This window comes from Delphinapterus leucas, chromosome 6, assembly GCF_059928025.1.
Source record: "Delphinapterus leucas isolate spDelLeu-1000000601 "Yukka" chromosome 6, BTC_Dleu_Yukka2, whole genome shotgun sequence".
Classification (NCBI taxonomy): Eukaryota; Metazoa; Chordata; class Mammalia; order Artiodactyla; family Monodontidae; genus Delphinapterus; species Delphinapterus leucas.
The window spans coordinates 124330784-124349329 of NC_143134.1; the positions used below are offsets into that span (position 1 = coordinate 124330784).

At 63.6% G+C, this 18546-nt stretch overlaps 2 protein-coding genes across 4 annotated transcripts; one reads left to right on the forward strand and one right to left on the reverse strand.

Moving 5' to 3' along the window:
* The first annotated feature begins 971 nt into the window (after positions 1–971).
* MAN1B1 (mannosidase alpha class 1B member 1) lies at positions 972–13309 on the forward strand. 2 transcript variants are annotated; one of them, XM_022578092.3, is made up of 13 exons: positions 972–1183; positions 1573–1681; positions 2373–2488; positions 4141–4295; positions 4551–4660; positions 5669–5854; positions 6580–6728; positions 7100–7288; positions 9330–9520; positions 10231–10351; positions 10894–11091; positions 11177–11308; positions 12014–13309. In XM_022578092.3, the coding sequence occupies exons 1-13, from the start codon at positions 1073–1075 to the stop codon at positions 12215–12217; spliced, it is 1971 nt and encodes a 656-aa protein (XP_022433800.1). In that variant the 5' UTR covers positions 972–1072; the 3' UTR covers positions 12218–13309. The 2 variants fall into 2 exon arrangements, with proteins under 2 accessions (XP_022433800.1, XP_022433799.1); XM_022578091.3 differs by having other exon boundaries at positions 11177–11298.
* A 1049-nt stretch (positions 13310–14358) lies between these two features.
* On the reverse strand, positions 14359–18103 carry DPP7 (dipeptidyl peptidase 7). 2 transcript variants are annotated; one of them, XM_022578090.3, is made up of 13 exons: positions 17971–18103; positions 17787–17900; positions 17562–17701; positions 17316–17479; positions 16954–17089; positions 16793–16874; positions 16531–16697; positions 16284–16344; positions 15721–15839; positions 15469–15625; positions 15261–15325; positions 14881–14951; positions 14359–14756 (listed from the first exon to the last, which is right to left on the reverse strand). In XM_022578090.3, the coding sequence occupies exons 1-13, from the start codon at positions 18050–18052 to the stop codon at positions 14576–14578; spliced, it is 1539 nt and encodes a 512-aa protein (XP_022433798.1). In that variant the 5' UTR covers positions 18053–18103; the 3' UTR covers positions 14359–14575. The 2 variants fall into 2 exon arrangements, with proteins under 2 accessions (XP_022433798.1, XP_022433797.1); XM_022578089.3 differs by having other exon boundaries at positions 15721–15869.
* Between the last annotated feature and the right edge of the window lie 443 nt (positions 18104–18546).

The following is an 18546-nucleotide window of genomic DNA, read 5'->3' on the forward strand; positions in this document are numbered from 1 at the left end:
TCTACTTTATTACAGAATGTGGATGATTATCTGCTCTGCTCGCCTCCTCAAACCTCTTCACAGGAAGACATCATCCAACTGCTAAAACTTCTGGTTTCAAAGGAGCATTAAAGCCTCCAAGGAAAAACTGCAGTTGCTCAAACTCAGGATCGCTATTTAGGTCACCGGATCTCGGAACAAGGACGCATTCGGATCCAGGTAGGCTTCATGGCATTCTGAACTTCCCCAAACCTAACACTAAGCCCCACCTCCAATGGACTTTCATACAAACCAGCCCTCCCCAACTTCCCTTTTTTCTCTGTAAAGTACTATTGCTTTCCCTGGTCTCTGGACATGGCTATTACAGGCTATATTTGCACACCCTTAACGGCGATTCCTCTGCCATTCCTGAATAAACTCATTTTGCTGATGAAATAGCCAGCTATTTTTAAGGTTGATAGGTCCATGGATGAAAACTCCCAGAGCCTCTTACTGTGCAACGGGCCCCCCGTCCTCTCGCTGACCCCGGCCCCGCCAGGCCCCAGCCTCTCGAGGCTCTGGGGCAGGCACCCGGATCAAATCCACCTGGTGGGGGAGGGCGGGGTCGAGACCTGGGGTCTGGGGCGCAGAGGCACCCCGCCGACATGGCGGAGCGGTGTCACACCTGCCCGGTGTCAGCGCCAGCCCGAGAAGGCCCGGCCCATCCCACGGCCCACAGGCCCTGGGGAAGCCGCGCGGGGCCGCAATGACAGGGAAATCCCGGGAACCGGCTCGAGCGAAAACCCCGCCGGCTGCGCAGCCACACCAGCGAGATGTGCGCAGGAGCGAGCAGGGTGGGCGTGACGTCACCGCGCACGCACGGAGGCGCGCCGTGGGATGTAAGCCCGCACGCAGGGGCAGCGACGGCGGGCGCAGGCGCAATGGGACTCCGAGGGCGCGGCAAAGGCGCATTGGCTCAGAGCGATGGGCGGGGAGTCGAGGGCGCCGCGATGGCCGCCTACCGGCGTCGGACCTGCCGGCCTCCCTGCCCAGCTCGGAGCCGGGCCTCCTGACGACGCCGGAGGGCGAGGCTCCCCGGCCCGCTGCCGCTGTCATGTATCCGCCGCCGCCGCTGCCGCCGCGTAGGGACTTCATCTCGGTGACGCTGAGCCCCGGCCGGAGCTACGACGGCGGCCAGGGCCTGAGGCGGCGCTCGTTCTGGCGGGTGAGGGGCGGCCTGGGGGCCTCCCCGGGGCGAGCGCACGAACGCGGCTCCCGGGGTCTCGGGCTGCAGGGCCGAGGCGAGGCCGGCGGAGCCTGAGCCAGCACACGCGGGCTGCCGGTCTTTCCCCGCTGTCCCCGTGTCAGCCAGAAACGGCCTCCGCGTGGGTTTGCATTCTCCTCGAACGCGGGCCCGTGCGGTGTGTCGTCTGCAGCAGGATCATCCCAGCCTGCGGCCGCTGCCGAGAGGCAGCTTCCTCCGGTTCAAAAGCAGCAGAGCCCACGCTGGGCTCCGGAATTCCTCGTCGCCCCCACGGAGTGTGTCACAGTGGGAGCGATTTCCAGCTGTGCTCTTTTCAGTAAAAAGTGTCATTGTCTGTCTCTCCCTCTCAGAAATGGAAGCAGCTGTCGAGGTTACAGCGGAACGTGGTCCTCTTCCTGCTGGCGTTCCTGATGCTCTGCGGCCTCCTGTCCTACATCAGTGTGGCCGACGAGTGGAAAGGTACCAGCTCCACGATTCCGCTGTGATCCGTGGGGGTTCCTGAGGGCGGACGAAGCGGCAGCAGCGCGCTCTCGCAGCTGCAGGAGGCATAGACGTCGACACATTGGCAGGAAGTCGAAACACAGAGAAGCGTAGAGTGTTCCCAAGCCTCGGCTAGGAGGTGGCTGTTAATTTGAGGTTGTGTGACTGTTCCCCAAATGTCTGCTGTGAGGACCAGCATCTCACTCTCTCTGTCTCACAGTGAGATTCAGGTCCTGAGTCTGAACGCGTCGCGTGGATTCCTCACACGCGCCACCGGGAGCTGGGAAGGGCCGGGCAGGGTGCCAGTGAGGAGGTGCAGGGTCCCTTCTGAATTGCTCTAGGGTGGCTTCTTTGAGGAGGAAGGCTACAGAGCTGCTGTAGGTTTGCTCCAGTAAATGGCCCGTGTGCCACCTTGTGCCCTTCCCGAAACGGAAATCATAAAGGCAGAGCAACGGGGATGTGGGTGGGGATAAGGACAGAAACGGCCAGGGGCTTTGGAAAAGGTTTGATTCCCTTTGGCCATTCTTGAATTGCTTGAACTGCCCTCTTCGGAGGTCCCACCGCGTCCTTTTACACGGAGTCATAGCTGTGTGGATGCTGTCTCGAGTGCACGTTGAATGTTCTCCAGGCTTTGTGGCGAATTTGAGATAAAGTAGATTCTCTCGTTTAGCCGTGGGCAGCAGGTCGGCAGAAGGGCCGAAGATGAGACCCGCAAATCCACCCGTCTTGCCAGCTCCTCAGAGAGCAGCTGAGAACCTGGAAACCTTCGCGGGGGTGTCACCTCAGGTACTTTGAATAAACTGTACGTGGAGTTGTAACCCGGGCCCGTGCCAGAAGCATTTCGAAACAGTACATGCTGTTTCAGACAGTCTGGGAAGGGTTCTGTTTCTTACCATTTGTTTGAGGTTTTAACATCACACTTCTTGCTCTGGGCTGGTTGGATGAAGGAGACAGGGGGAAAGGAAGAGGGCCATTCTGTCCCTCGTCTTCTTTGTGCATCTGCTGTGCCGGATCCTTGGTAGGTGCGAGACCCACCTACCCAGAGCTCTCTGGGAGCTACTGGCGGGGGACACTCAGGTGGGCACTCCGCTCTGGACCTGCCCAGACCGAGTTGCTGGGGGCCCGAGCGTCAGTCGGGGCCTGGGAGAGAGGTTTGGGAGTACGCAGGTGCGTGGTGCCTGCTGTCCAGAAAGGGGGAGGTAGGGGCGAGGCCTAGCCCTGGGGCGCCTTCCGGTGGGGGGGAGGTGGGGCGGGGGGAGGACGTGGAGACTAGAGGGCAGTCTGGGCAGCCAGAGAGCCAGGGAAAGTCCCCTGCAAAGGGCAGTGGCTCCGGGGGGGGATGGCCTTGGAGAACCCGGGGCGCTCTGCACCTGGGGACACCCTCCACTGCGGGTGTGCCGAGGGCCCCCTAGGGAGAGGATCCTGGGACGGGTGCTGGCCTCACACCCCTGCAGGGCTGCCCCGGGGAGACACAGGCGGCCGTTCTCCCCGTGTCTCACTGGAGGGTCTGTGGGTAGAAAAGAGAATTTCTCCTCTGGAGCCACGACCATTCTTTCTGCCGCTTCTGTGGCTGCTCTTCTGCCTACTGACCTTCACAGTCCTGTGAAAGCAAAATGCGGCACATTTCCCCACTTCAGCGTCCACGACCCCGTCTCTGGTGTCTAGGAGGGGCTGGACGTGAGGGGCTGAACACCCGTGTCTCCCCTGGCACAAGTCCTGGGGCCGCTCGGACCTTCTCTCCCGCTCAGACGCCAGCCCTCGTCCCCAGGACCTGTTTGAGCAACGATGCATCCTTGTTTCGGCCACACCCGTGCTCTTGACCAGGGGGGCCCAGCTTGGTGGGGTTTGAATCCTTGGAAGGAGAATGCTTTCCGGGATCCACCAGCAAGATTTCCAGAGACTTTTCCATTCACAACTCAGCGTCTTCACGTCCTGGAGGAGTTGCCATCACGCGCACTGGTCAGGGCTGGCTGGGAGCCAGGAGGGGCGCTGCCCTCCCCGCAGCGCTCTGTCACTGACCGGCCACCTCTGCCACGCCTTTCCGAGGATGAAGCTGGGGAGTCCGGGCGCGGGCCTGCGACGGTGTCTGCAGCTCCATCCATGGGGCCGTGCTGGCTCTCACCCTGCCGGCCCTGCTAGCCTCAGGGTCTGACACCCGGAAACGTCCCTGCCAGGGGCTTAACCCGCTGTCCAGGGTGGCACTCGCCCGTTGGCAGAGCCTCCAGCCGGGTAGTCAGGGCCAGGAGCTGGCGAGTAAGGGGCTCCTCCCAGAGCTGCCCGTCGTATGAAAAATGAAAACAGTTTCCTCTGGGAAACTGCAGCTGCTCTGCCAGTCCACAGTGCTCCCTGCACGGGGCCGGGTCAGTCGGGGGCAGCGTCCCAGATGGACGATTGAATCATTTCACGAGTGACTCTTGTCTCTGCTCGTGTCTGTCCAGAAGCCTCCAAGGCATTTCCGACGGAGACCACCCAACCTGCAGATTAGAGCCCCCGATGGAGCCGCCAAGGACAGGAGGCAGGATGAGGCCCAGAGGAGGGCAGAGGCAGCCGGCGAGGCTCGCTGGGAAGACGACGCGCAGGGAAGCCGCGTCAGGTACAGCAGAGATGGACTGAATGAGGACGCACAGGCCGTCAGGCGGTCTCTGTGGTGTTTCTTTTCCTGGAAAACAAGAGAACCAGCCTGACGCATAATGCACCTTCTGGTTCCTTTTCCTCGAAGACAGTGTGTGCCCCGTGGGGGGTGGGAGGGCGTGGAGGCCCAGTCTGAGCCCAGCTCGGCTGCGACCTCGACCTCGGGGCCTCAGCACCTCTGCCCCTGCCCTGAGTGCTCTCTCTACTCCCGCTGCAGCTGGAGGGGCACAGGGACCGAACCGGAGCAGGGCCCCCAGCTCCCTCCGAGAAAGGCAGAGGCCGCCCCCAGGCCTTCCCCGCAGGCCCTCAGGATGAGGAACAGTCCAGGTAAGGTCCCACCTGCGCCCTCTCGGGCCTCCCCCGGGCACTCTGAGGGAGGGGGCGTGCGGACACGCACAAGAGGGGTGGGGCGGCGGGGGGCTCCTGCCGTCCCAACAAGCGCTTCTCAGCCTTGGACACCCAGGTGCAAGGACGCACGGGTCTCAGCGTCTGGCACCCCTTAGAGCTTTGCTGACTACGTGGGGCTCCTTGGCGGCTGTTGTCCCGTGTCTGGCGCTGCAGCCGCACAGGAACATGTGTGTGCGGGCAGCCAGGGGCCTTGGGTGCTGCGGTCCTCATGTCGCCCCTTGAGGGGTCAGTCTGTCCTGTTCCCATTCCACGGACAGGAGAACTGAGTCCGGGTCCCCGCCGGGACCCTCTGCTCTCAGTGCTGGAGCCCCCAGGGAGGACAGGAGAGCCCGGAGTGGGGACTCGTGGCCACGCACGTGGGGACACGGGGCGACCGTGTGGGGTCAGAAATGGATGGCAGAGCCGTGGGTGTCGACACTGACGGGACGTGTGGTGAAGCTGTGGACACACGTGTTCCCCTGCACGGTAGCCCCGTGTGTGCACGTGGTCCCCCCGCGTGTGGCGGGAAGCAGCCTCTGGACGCGCCCCGAGGGCGCCCTGGGGAGTGTCGGAGCGGCCTTGGTGGTGTCTGCTCCCCGTTTTGTCCCCGTTGGAAGTGCCCGCAGCTGATCGGGCAGGACGTGGCACCGCCAGATGAGGTATTTTTGTCCGGGTCACCAGCACCTGTCACGTTTGATGTCCCCAAACCAGACTGCACATCGCAGCCGTAGTGGTCCCGTGGCCTCCGATCCTTTGCTCTGCAAGTGTTCACTGCCCCCCGGAGGGTGGTCCCCGCCGGGCTCTGGTGGAGGCGGATGGGCCCGGGCCAGGCAGCGGGTCCTGCTCAGACCTTCACTGCAGCCCACGGTGCCCCCCGTCTGCCTCCCTCGCCGAGGGGCTGCAGGACAGCTCTGTCCGGGTGCCCATGCCCCGCTTCCCTCCTCGCAGCCTCGCAGAACGAGCGCCAGAAGGCTGTGGTCGCCGCTTTCCGCCACGCGTGGGCCGGATACCGCAAGTTCGCCTGGGGCCACGACGAGCTGAAGCCCGTGTCCAAGTCCTTCAGCGAGTGGTTCGGCCTCGGCCTCACGCTGATCGACGCCCTGGACACCATGTGGATTTTGGGTCTGAAGAAAGGTATCTGCTCATCCCTAGCATGGGGGGCCGAGCTCTCGTGCGTGACCCTCGGGCCCGAGCGAGCCTGACCTGGAAGGTGTCCACGCGCCGTGTCCCACTGGGCTGCGCCTCCCCTTGTCCTGGGTGCCAGGGTGGCCGTGCCGGCCGTGGGCAGTTCCTTTGTCCCCTCACGTCCAGGCGGCCTGGGGATGCTCAGGACAAGCGTCCCCTGCGCCCCCTGCCCAGAGCTGAGTGAGGCTGTAGGTGGGCTTCCAGGGGCGTTCCCAGCCCGTGTTTCTGTTGCAGTCAGGCGGGGCCCGGTGGTGGGAGGTGACACGTGATCTGATGGAGCCGCCAGCGCCCCGAATCTCTCCCTAATGTCCTCGTGTGCCGCGCAGATGGGGCTAAGTTGGGATGGTGTGTCTCTAGGTGTTTCTAAACTGGCATTTTAAACACCTGCTTTAAGTTTTCTGATTGGGTTGAAGACTGCCTGCCACTCACTCACCCTCGTGGTCCTTTGTAGCGTGGCTGTGATTGTCGAGCGCTTGACCTCGTGCTGCATGGCCTTCCCCCAGCTGCACACTGGCTCGATTTTTTTTGCGGGATTGGAAGCCTTCAGGGTCCCCTCTTGCACTAGGAAGTGATGTTGAAACCCTGCAGGGGATGCATGTGGCCCCAGAGGGAGCAGTCAGGGAAACGCTTGGACTGTTAATTTGTTCCTGTATCTCTGCTGTTTCATGTGATAGAATTTGAAGAAGCCAGGAAGTGGGTGTCCCAGAAGTTATTATTTCAGAAAAATGTGGACGTCAACCTGTTTGAGAGTACCATCCGTATCCTGGGGGGTCTCCTGAGCGCCTTCCACTTGTCCGGGGATGTCCTCTTTCTGGAAAAGGCCGTGAGTGTCCCGGCACCAGGTCGGCTCATGTCCTGGGGGCCCTGGGGTCTCGAGTGCTGCACAGTCGGTCCTTTTCTCGTGAGATCAGGGCGGGGAGGCATTGTTTGCAGTCTGCGCTCCCCTCCACGTGCTCGAGTCTGTTTCCGTGCACGTGCGTGGCTGAAGTGGCCCCGCTGCCCGCAGGCGTGGTCATTCAGAGCTGGTTGAGTCCAGCTCGGTTTCTGCAGCTCTTCAGGGGTGGGGCCACATGAAGCCAGCAAACTCATCTCTCCACTGGATTAGATGGAAACGGGTGACAGGTTAGCGTCATGCCATGGAGGCAGGCCGCTCTGGGACAGGAATCACTGACTCGTCGCTGTGTTGCGTATCAGGAGGACTTTGGAGATCGGTTAATGCCTGCGTTCCAGACACCCTCGAAGATCCCGTACTCCGACGTAAACATCGGTACTGGAGTTGCCCACCCACCGCGTTGGACCTCTGACAGCACGGTGGCCGAAGTGACAAGCATTCAGCTGGAGTTCCGAGAGCTCTCCCGTCTCACGGGAGTTAAGAAATTTCAGGTACGGAGGGGCTGTGCTTCCAGCTGGAGCGGGTTTGCAGCGGGGCCGTCTCTGCTTCAGTGGGGCAGGTGCAGGTCTGTGTGGTCATTGATCCTGGGGCCAGAGACCAGTGAGTTTTTGGTTTTGTCCCACGTTTTTCCTGGTGAATCCCATTATCTCGTGATATCAGAGGTGCAGGCATGAAAGGCATTGACTGGAGGGTGAGTCCTCTGCCCGGCCCGACCCCCGTGCAGTCCTCTGTCCTGAGGGTCCTGGCAGTGGACGTCTTGTTGTGTGGTGCTCTGCGTGGCCCCGGGTCCACCTACTGTTGTCCGGGACTCTTCTGAGCCAGCGAGGGCGGCCGGCTCTGTCGTGGCTGCTGCCGTGGGATGTGTGGAGTCACCGGGTTTTGTAGCCAGTTCAGTGCAGATGACACCGTGGTTGTCCCAGCTGTGGCACCTGGACTGTGCCCACACACATGTCTGTCCTGGGCGGGCGGCTGGAGCGGTGTTGCTGGCATGGCTCCTGCTGTGTGGTGGGACCAGCAGGTGCACGTGGAACGGAGGGCTGACTTGTGGGTTTTGTTCTTGGCTCTCTGTGTGTTGTTGCCTCTAGCAGTGTCTGCTCGCCCGCCTTAGGCGGGGCCCCTCCTGTGGACGATGTCTCTGCCTGTGGGCCTTCCTCTAAGGTTGCCTCTATTCCTTCAGCTTTTTTCCTCCCCCTCCTTTTTTTTTTAAAAGATGGCATTTTATTTGTTTTATTTTTTTAAATTAATTAATTACTTATTTTTGGTTGCGTTGGGTCTTCGTAGCAGTGCATGGGCTTCTTATTGTGGTGGCTTCTCCTGTTGCAGAGCATGGGTTCTAGGCATGCAGGCTTCAGTAGTTGTGGCTGCAGGGCTCAGCAGTTGTGGCTGCAGGGCTCTAGAGCACAGACTCAGTAGGTGTGGCACACGGGCTTAGTTGCTCCGCCGCCATGTGGGATTTCCCAGACCAGGGCTCGAACCCGTGTCCCCTGCATTGGCAGGTGGATTCTTTTTTTCTTTTTTTTTTTCGTGGTACGCGGGCCTCTCACTGTTGTGGCCTCTCCCGTTGCAGAGCGCAGGCTCGGCAGCCATGGCTCACGGGCCCAGCCGCTCTGCTTCATGTGGGATCTTCCCGGACCGGGGCATGAACCCGTGTCCCCCGCATCGGCAGGTGGACTCTCAGCCACTGCGCCACCAGGGAAGCCCAGCAGGCGGATTCTTAACCACTGCACCACCAGGGATGCCTTCCCTTTTGCTTTTAATTGAGATTTAGTTTATATATCGAGAAATCCTGTTTTCTGTGTACATTGCGTGTACTCACATGTCTGTGACCGTCATCGTTATGTAATTCCAGAACAATTCCCTCACCCAGATTGAACCCAGCACTGTTTGCCGACCCCCCTTGGCAGCCGCACAGGGCTGGGCTCTGGCACGGGCCCCATTCTGGTCAGTTCGTGTCCCTCCTGCAGTGACTGCAGTCTGGGCGCTGAGTGAGCATGGTGTCCTCAAGGTTGCAGGACTGGTCAGAATCCTTCCTTTCCAACGCAGACAGGCTTCATCGTGTGGGTTGACCGCGTGTCTGGACGGTCACCTGCTGAGCTTTGGCCTGTGTCCCACTGGGGATCTGGACAACACGGCTCCTGCCGGGTCCCGTCCTGCACAGACGTCGTGTGCTGTCCAGCCATACTTGTACCTCTTAGCGGGTGTGTGATTGTGTCTCGCTGGGTCGACTTTTCTGACAGTCAGTGGTTCGTCTTCTGAGTTTGCGTGTTGGGCTGCTGCGTATCTTTGTGTATAAGTGCGTCATCAGGTCCCTTGCCTGTCGGTGGACTGAAGAGGTCGTGTGCACGTTGTCAGGACGCATACACGCGCTACGGTGGCCACTTGCTCCTAAGATGTCCCCCAAGGGTGGGGGCTGAGAACCGTGGCGAGGGCGGGTTCAGCCCTGTGGTCAGGCCCGTCGGGGCGACAGCATCCAGGGAGCGCAGCCCTCTGTGCAGCCCGCCCTGCTCACTGCGCTGCCCTCCTGTGCCCCAGGAGGCCGTGGAGGAGGTGACCAGGCGCGTGCACTCCCTGCGCGGGAAGAAGGATGGGCTGGTGCCCATGTTCATCAACACCAACAGCGGGCTCTTCACCCACCTGGGCGTGTTCACCCTGGGCGCCAGGGCCGACAGCTACTACGAGTACCTGCTGAAGCAGTGGATCCAGGGTGGGAAGAAGGAGACACAGTGAGGCCCGTTTCTCAGCTCTCAGGGTGGTGGGAACTGGCAGCCACGCCAGCCGGGGCCGGGCCCCTCTGCAGGGCGGGGTTCTCACAGCCTGTGTGCAGAGCCAGGGCCCGGCCGGCCGCTGGGGTCCATGGCTCGTCAGTGCCGGGCAGCCGGGGTCTTCCTCGGGCCTGTGGCCGCCCCTCTGGCGTCCGCTCCTGCGGCAGGCGACCGGGGCCACCTGGGCCTCCTCGAGCTTAGTGCCCTGACCCTGAAAATGCACGCTTTCCCGGGGAGCAGCCATAGCTCCTTGTCAAGGTTGGAAAATAGAGATTAACCCTCAAGTCTCAGGCCCAGGGGTGACAGTGACCCAGAATCAGGGGCAGGGGCAGCTCCAAGCCGTCACCCACGGGTGAGACGAGGGTGTCACCAACTGGGGAGCCCGCGGGCTGGTTCAGAGAACCGGGGTGAGCGCGTCGGGGCCAGGGGCTCGGCAGAGACTGGTCTCTGGTGGCCCCTTGGGGCTGGTTGGGAGGCACGGGCCCTGGTGAGGGGCAGGGGCAGAAGCCCACGGGGCTGACGCGGGCCTCCACGCGGAGACTGGCGGGGCACCACCCCAGACAGGGTAGCTGCGAGAATGGGGACGGGTGCTCAGGGTCGTGCCCTTTCCCGGAACACGGGGGCTGTGCGCCCGCCTGGCCTGCGCACACGGGCCCTGCTGGTCTGCACAGGCTACTGGAAGACTACCTCGAAGCCGTGGAGGGAATCAGAAAGCACCTGCTGCACAGATCTGAACCCGGCAAGCTGACCTTCGTGGGGGAACTCGCCCACGGCCGCTTCAGCGCCAAGATGGTGAGCCTGGTCTGACGCGGCCGAGTGGGGTCTTGGGGCTCCGCCCTTTGTCCTTGACATCGGATGGCTCTGAGACTCTGGACGTCGGAGGGAACCATGCGATTCTGGCCACGGAGTGTGAGCCGTCCCGAGTGGACGTGGGCTGCGCAGCCTGGGCTGTCCCGTGACGGGGAGCTGAGGTCTGTGTGGTGCCAGGGCCCCTCCCCTGCTCCAAGCCCCGCCTCCCATGCTCCGGGGGACCCCTGCCCCCAGCCCCCCTTCCCCCGCCCTCCTGCAGCTGGTGTTCCATCGGCCGTTTGGGGCAAGAGGTGAGGGAGACCCGGGTCAGCATCTGCTCCCCGGGAGGTGGTGGTCCTTCTAGCAGCTTCTGCCCTGTGCACGTGGGGCCCCGGTGTGTGGCCTGCAGTTCAGTCCCCTGTTGGAGCCCTGCCGGCACTCAGGCCTGTTGGCTCCTGGGAACACGGGAGGCCTGATAACGCTGGACCCGTGTGGAACCCGTGAGGCCGCAGGTCCATGGTGGTGAGGTGACTCTCTGATTCCAGGACCACCTGGTGTGCTTCCTGCCAGGGACGCTAGCTCTGGGCGCCCACCACGGCCTGCCCGCCGACCACATGGAGCTGGCCCAGGCGCTCATGGACACCTGCTACCAGATGAACCGTCAGATGGAGACGGGGCTGAGCCCCGAAATCGTGCATTTCAACCTGCATCCCCAGAAGTCCCATAAGGACGTGCAGGTCAAGGTGAGCCACGCTGGGGCCGGTGTGGCTCAGGGGCGCCAGGGCAGGGGTGTGGCGAGGCTAATCCTGAGCCCGCGTTCCTCCCCAGGCCGCCGACAGACACAACCTACTGCGGCCCGAGACGGTGGAGAGCCTGTTCTACCTGTACCGCCTCACGGGCCACCGCAAGTACCAGGACTGGGGCTGGGAGATCCTGCGCAGCTTCAACGCGTACGCGAGGGTGAGGGCCCGCCTGCCGCCTGGGTCTCATCCCCAGCTCCTCGCCGTCGCCTGCCGCGTGGACTGGGTGGGGGAGGCCCCGCCCCGGCCGCGAGGGCCCAGCTGCCCAGCACTGCCCTCAAGGTGTACATGACCAGGGGGCCAGGGCATCCCTCCTTCCTGTCTCGGGGCGGGTCCCTGCAGCGGCCCGAGGTGCACAGAGCGTGTCCCTCCTGGGTCGTCTGTGGCCTGGGCGGCACTTGCCCACCCGGAGGTGACTTCTCGGCCGCTGCTCCCCAGGACGGGTGCTGTGACCGCCACCACCCCCGCTGTGCTCAGGCCCAGCCACCCATCATACAGCCGGGGCCATGGCTCAGAGAAGGTCTCGCCCTGCACAGGGCCCAGTGCCCAGCCCAGCAGAGCTGAGACTTGGTCTTTGCCCCGTGGCACGTGAGGTGCTGGGTTGTACACCCCTCGGGTGACCTCCGGGCTTTTGCAAGACCTGTACAGGTTCTGGAGGTCGCACTTTCCATCTGGTCACTTGCAGGCTGCTGGCATCCCCCAGGGGGTCCCTGGAGGAACCACGGCTGACCTCCGGGGCGGCCAGTCCCCTTGTGGGCCTTGGTGTCCTCACCGCCCCAGACCCTGCCCTGGGGGGCCTCTAGCCCGCAGCCCTTGGAAGGGGCTGCGCCTGCGTCGTGACGCTGCGGCCTTGGCTCTCGTGCAGGTCCCCTCGGGTGGCTACTCTTCCATCAGCAACGTCCAGGACCCCCGCAATCCCCAGCCCAGGGACAAGATGGAGAGCTTCTTCCTGGGGGAGACGCTCAAGTACCTGTATCTGCTCTTCTCCGACGACCCAGACCTGCTCAGCCTGGACACTTACGTGTTCAACACGGAGGCTCACCCCCTGCCCATCTGGGCCCCCTCCTAGGGCGGGACGGCTCCCGAGTGGGCGCTGCCCGGGGGACTCATGAGTCCTGTCATGGAGGGTGCCTGTGGGCATGACCCTGGCCCTGACCTTGGCTGTGCAGTGTCCGCCCAGCCGGCTGGAAGTGCTCCAGGCCGGGCTGATGACAGAGGCCAGCGGCAGCTGGGCCAGGACGTTTCGGGGCCTCATAGCTGCTTGGGGTGGCCGCTGGGCTTCTGGTGCTCTGCCACGGGTTCTGGGCTCCTTGCCTGGTTCTCGTCGGGACACCGTTAGGAACGAGTAGGAATAAATCAGTGCTGTGATTTAGGGAGGTCCTGTCCACCCGGGGAGCCTCTTCCTTCTTCCTGAGAAAATCAAATCGTGACTACATTCCTGAAACCCGAATGCCCTCCTGCTGGCCGTGCAGGGCTTCCTAGGGGTCCTGGGCCCTCTGGTCACCCTGGGCCACACTGGGTCCCCAGAGCCCATGATGAGATCAGAGACAGGTGCTGCGGGGACAGCCTGGGTACAGCTCAGCCTCGGGGCCTCACAGCCTGTGAACACGCCCCAACCCGGGGGTCTCAGGGGGCATCCGTGACCTCATGGGGATCTGGGCCCCTGGCTGGCTGTGGTGTTTACACGTTGGACTCAGGGATCCTCCCCTTGCCCTTGCAGGGGCTGGGCGGGGCTGGGCCGGCAAGTTCACTGGCTCCCAGGCCAGCCCTGATTGATGGACTTTTCCGTGGAGATAAAAGTACATTTGTTCTAACTGGCACCTGCTGTGTCTTTGTTTCCGGAATCGCAACTGTGAAACGGGGAGGGGCGGCAGGGGCAGTGTTTGGGTCAGGTCTGACGTGTCCAGAGGTCAGCTTTGCCCCTGCCCCCGGGGGGGGGGGAGATTTGGGAGTGTCAGCTTCCCGGGGCAGGTGCTGGCCACAGTGGCACCCAGGGTGAGAATATGCCTGTTACGGTTGCCGGCGCCAGTGAGCATGGTGGGCCCTACCTGCTCTGCCCGCTTCCCTGGCGTGTGGGGTGTCTGCGCCTGGGGCTCCTTCTCAGGGTGCCTGGTCAACCTATTTCATTCCTTCTTTTAAAAAATAAATTTATTTTATTTAATTTTGGCTGCATTGGGTCTTCGTTGTGGTGCGCGGGCTTCTTCTCATTGCGGTGGCTTCTCTTGTTGCGGAGCATGGGCTCTAGGTGCGCGGGCTTCAGTAGTTGCGGCACGCAGGCTCTGTAGTTGTGGCTCACGGGCTCTAGAGTGCAGGCTCAGTAGTTGTGGTGCACGGGCTTAGTTGCTCTGCGGCATGTGGGATCTTCCCGGACCAGGGCTCGAACCCGTGTCCCCTGCATTGGCAGGCAAATTCCTAACCACCGCACCATCACGGAAGCCCTCACTCCTTTTCTTTAGCCGGCTGCACCCATGCCTTAGGACTGACCCCGGGGTAGCTTTCCAGAGAGAAGCCAGGATCCTGGGCCTCGAGTGGCCCTAGCTCCCAGGCCCTGGTGACCCTGTAGGACAGGCCAGCCCCTTCTCTGTGTTAAATGTGAGGAGACTTCGTTCTTACCCCTAGAAGCCTCTACACAGGTACCGGACCCGGGGTCAGGCAGGGCCTGGCCTGTTGCTGTGGCCCCTCCTCCGCTCGCACCTTGTGCGCTCACCCTCAGGCAGGGCTGCCGCCCTCCACTTGCCCACGGGCCCTGCAGGCTCCGTGCCCGGCAGGTGCCCGGCAGGTGTGCGGGGCCCGTGTCTCAGTCGGCCTCTTGCCCTGCCTCTCACGGCTGTGGCTGCCTGCCTGGCACGACCTCCCCAGCTGGGGGGCGCGTGATGCTCCCTGTCGCGACCCCCGCCCCCCATACCCCAGCGCAGGAGCCTCTTGGGCAGCAGTGGGTGTGGGACTCGGGACAGCAGGCTTCCCACACGGTGGGGCCTGAGTCCGCTGAGTGAGGCAGACTGCCCCCCGGCCCCGCCCAGGCCTGGCCCCAAGCAGGGGGACTTGGGGGCTGCAGGGCTCCCCAGACGGACACTGCAGTGGTTGGGGACGAAGAGGATGAAGAGGACAGCTGAGAAGGGAGGTGGACAATCACTGGGGTGGCCTCTCGTGGTGGTGTGGATTGGCCGCCGCAGGAAAGGCCGGCATCCCCCGTCACCCAAGACACAGATGGGAGCTGAGGACTCTTTTATTTATCAGCGGAGTTTAGGAGGTGGTGTAAGTGTGTTCACTGTGTCCAGGGCCTCAAGACAGGACAGGACGTGGGACAGGACATGCCTGACAGGCCACCAGTGTTTGTCCGGCCTCTCCCTCGGGCAAGACCCTGCCCACCCTGGCCGAGCTCCAGGTTCAGGAGGTTGGGCCGGGGCTCCTCCCCCGCTTACTCGCCTCAGGCTCCCAGCAAGTCCTCCCTGGTCCTGCTGGGGGAGCACCCCTCAGCCTCGGAGCCCCTGTGCTGTGCCAGCCGCAGCCACTGCTCATGCCTCGCTGCCTCGACCCACTTGCCGATGAGGGTGGCCTCTAGCCTGCGCGCCTCCACGACAGATGCGGGGTCTTCTGGGTGGGACGCTCTGAGGAGCAGGCGTGGGGGACACTCAGCAGGGCTGGCAGGCCCCGAGCCTCACACCACCCTAGCCCACGTCCACCCATCGGCCCAGGCCAGGTACTACACCCCCTCCCCAGGCAGGACCGCACCTGAGGTCCAGGTGATGCGCTCCCCCGTGGATGGTGACGGCGAGGACTGACATGCTCAGGTTGCTCTGAATCTGTATCATTGAAGGAGCCTCCGTGTCAGGGGTGCAGACTGTGCTCTGGGCCTCAGCCTCACAGCACAACCTGCTGGGAGGCTGCATGTCCCAGCCTGTGGGGTGCAGTTAAAGCAGTAGTTCGAGGTGACTGCATAGACCTGAACGGTCCCATTAGAAATGAAACGTGAAGATGAATGAGCCAGAAGTCAGGAAAAGAACCAACAAAGGGAGAGGAGGGAACAAGGGAGACTGGAACAAAAACCAAGGAGGTGCAGGGCCACGAGTGCTGGGACCCACACGGGGCGGGGACTTCCTGGCCTGACTCACCCCTCCCCCGGCCCAGGGGTCCAGGTCACCGTTGGAGAAGATGATGTTGCTGGCAGCTGTGAGGTCTGAAACGGACAGAGCAAGCAGTGGTGGGTACCGGGTGGGGCCCCCCCAGATCTGTGACCCAGGGGGACTAGGGAGTGTGGGAAACAGAGGCAGCTCAGTGCAGGGGGAAGGATGCCGCCCCCAACCCTGTCTTGAGCCTCACCGCCTCCCCCAAAGCTGGTCTGCAGCCAGTCCTGCCGGGGCCACACGCCCCACGTGTCCAGGCAGTACTGCTGGCGCAGGGCTTCAGTGAAGGGCAGGTCAGGGAAGATGTCCGACACATTGTTGCTGGAAAACGTCAGGTTGATCTCAGTGCAGGCCTGCGGGACACCCGCACCACCATCAGGCCAGGGAGCCAGGACACCACATGTAGCACCCCATACCTGGCAGTCCCAGGCCCCCAGCTCCCACATACCTGGTAGTCCCAGGCCTTGGCATCAGGGCCCAAGCCGCAGCCCGTGGGGTCGGCACAGACCTGGTACTGCAGGTAGATGTCATAGCAGGGCTCCGTGCCCGAGGAGTTGTACACCAGGCCTGGGGGAGAGGGGTACTGGGGCTGGGTGCCTGGACACCCACCCTGCCCCCTTAGATGGGTCCAGCAGGTGTCAGGGGCTCTGGGGTCCTATGGGCCCAGTGAGGAGTGGAGTGGCTGGGACCTGTACTATCAGCTCCTGGCCTGGCTGCTGAGGGCAGCTGGGCAGCCCACCTTGATGTTCTCCCTCCCAGCACGGTGGGCTGAGGTGGGGTGTGCTGCCCTTTGCACTGGGGACCTCCCAGAAGGCCCTTGGGTTCGCGCTCTCCAGGCTGGGCCGTGACGGGGATGGCCATTTCCTGCCCCAGGGACCAAGTGGAGGCTTCTGCGCTCCCCGGCCCCGTACGGCCCTCATTGCTGCCCGCCCACTCCTCAGCCCACCCGCTCCCCTGCCAACACTGGGCCCCTCACGCTTGACACCAGCCCAGGCAGGTGGGCAGACGCACCGGCCAATGATCGGAGCCCCTTGATCCTCTGGCTCTCACTCAGCAGCCGGTCGCAGCCAACCTGTGGGTGCCAGCAAAGCCCCTCAGCCGGCCACCCCCCTCGAGACCTTCCCTAGTCCCAGGTCCCAGAGTGGGTGCAAGGTCCTGGGGCTGGCCAGCTCTGACCACCCCAGGGCAGCCGGGCCCTTCCCTATCCACAGGACACTGCCCTCCCCGGGTTCCCGCCAGCCAGGGGTGGGTGCCTCGCCTTGACGGGGTTGGCAGGAAGGTGTCCCACGAAGTCGGTAGGGTACGGGTAGTCCATCATGGCCAGCAGGGTGAAGGCATTCCGGGCAAACCCGAAGAGTTGGGTCAGGTCCCCTGGGCCAGAGAGTGGCCAGCAGGTGCCGAACTCCTGGCTGACCGTGTCATAGGCTGCCAGGAGGAGCAGGACAAGGGCCTTTGGAGTCTTCAGGCACACGTGGGGGAGGGGGAATGGGGGGCAGGGAGGCAGGGGGCGGCCTCCTCACCTCCCTGTAGGAACAAGTCCTTGATCTGCCGGAAGGCGTCCCGCACGGCCTGGGCACACTTGGGACTCTGGCCCTCAAAATCCTGGAGGAAGGAAGGGTGTGGCTGCACCCGCAGCCTGGGCTGCTTGGGGGAGGGGTCGGGGGCCGGAGGCTTCACTTACTGCTGAGACGTCCCGAAAGAACTGGTAGGGGTCACCGAGGCCTGCCACCGAGACGACAGGTGCGCTGGCTGCCAGCGCCCCCGCCACGAGGTGGGGGTACTTTATCCTCATGTAGGCGCTGAGCATCCCCCCATAGCTGGGCAGGGGGGCAGGGTTAGCCGGATGGCTCCCCACGCCACCCCTGCAGCACCCCGCTCCCGCCGGCCCCAGTGCGCCTCCGCGACGACACCTGCCTCCTCTCTCCTTTCTCAGAGACCCCCACCCCATGCCTCCAAAGGACCCCAAACTTCTAGGACCCACAGAAATTCTGGCCGGGGCCAGGCTTGCATTTGTTCCGGGAGAGAAAGGAGACAAGGACGCACCTCCCGCCAAAGGCGATGGCGGGGGCGTCCTGGGCCCCAAGTTCCTGCCGAAGCGCCCGGAGCAGCCCCGCGTAGTCGGCCAGGGCCTGCTCCACCGTCAGCAGCTCCGTGTACCCGCGGCACCTGGACCGCTCACCGAACGGGAGAGACTTTCCGTAGTACCGCTGTGGGCAGGAGACCAGGGGTCACTGACCCCGCGCCCCGGTCTGGCCCCCAGTCCCACCCCCAGCCCCAGCCGGTACCCACGTGCTCGGCAAAGACGACCAGGGCCCCCTGCTGCGCCGCCAGCTCCAGGATGAACCCCGAGTTGTTGGCGAAGGACCACACGTCCCCCTCGTTGCCCGTGTAGAAGAATATTGGCCCCTCGCCCCTCTTCCAGAACTTCTCTGTCGGATGGAGGCAAGGGGGCGGGTGAGGCGTGGGGTGCCGGTCCTCATCCGACAGCAGGAACTGTCCCCAGGGCGACCTCACCTGACAGCAGGAACCGCTGGCGGAAGGTCTTGTTCCCAAACCTCTCGAAGTTGAAATGGTCCAGGAGCTGCTCGAAGTAGGCCTCCTGAAACTCAGGGTCCGTGGCTCTGTGGGCTGGAGGGCACAGAGCTCAGCGGGGGGGACCTGGGGGTGCCGGGTGGGGGGCCCGCGGGCCGGCACTCACCCCCGGCCTCCAGGCTGCGCAGCTGCAGGGCCAGCACCAGGGCCAGGGCCCACGTCGGGGCCGCCTGGGGCGGGGAGCTCATGTTCACTTTGCCCGCCAGCTTCGGGTCAGGTGGGCGGGGTCACGTGACCGGCAGGAAGCCCTCACGTGACGGCCTGGGCGGGGCTGTGAGCAGCTCTGCCGTGTCCTGCCGGCGGCCAGCTTCCGGGTCCTCAAGCTTCTGGCGCTCCTGTGTCACCATGAAGATGGTCGCTATGGGGGCACAGGAAGTGGGCTGAGGGCTCGAGGGCCCGGTGCTGGGGCGGGGGACGTGCCTGGCCAGTCACCCGTCCTCTAGCGGCCACTGCTGAGGGCCGGGCGCCGTGCCACACACGCACCGGGCGGGAAGTGCCTGCCCCGCTGCCCAGCCGCCTCCTGGCCGCACGGCGTTGTCCTGGGTCGGGCCCCCCAGTGGGCAGCCCCAGGGGAGGGTCACTGTCAAGGGCAGGGTTGGGGAAGGCCGCCTCCTGAGCAGCTGCTCAGAACGAGCCCTGAGAGGGAGGGAGGGAGCCTTAGGAGGATGGGGGTGGGGGCTCC

Excerpts from the sequence above, each read along its gene's own strand:
- MAN1B1 (XM_022578091.3), top strand. The coding sequence starts at position 1,073 with ATGTATCCGCCGCCGCCGCTGCCGCCGCGTAGGGACTTCATCTCGGTG. Across the intron at positions 4,661-5,668 it reads CAGGATGAGGAACAGTCCAG|CCTCGCAGAACGAGCGCCAG; the intron begins GTAAGGTCCCAC and ends CCCTCCTCGCAG. Across the intron at positions 11,092-11,176 it reads ATAAGGACGTGCAGGTCAAG|GCCGCCGACAGACACAACCT; the intron begins GTGAGCCACGCT and ends GTTCCTCCCCAG.
- DPP7 (XM_022578089.3), bottom strand. The coding sequence starts at position 18,052 with ATGAGCTCCCCGCCCCAGGCGGCCCCGACGTGGGCCCTGGCCCTGGTG. Across the intron at positions 16,345-16,530 it reads TTCCTGCCAACCCCGTCAAG|GTTGGCTGCGACCGGCTGCT; the intron begins GCGAGGCACCCA and ends TGGCACCCACAG. Across the intron at positions 15,870-16,283 it reads GGGGCTCCGATCATTGGCCG|GCACCCAGCCCCAGTACCCC; the intron begins GTGCGTCTGCCC and ends GTGGGTGTCCAG.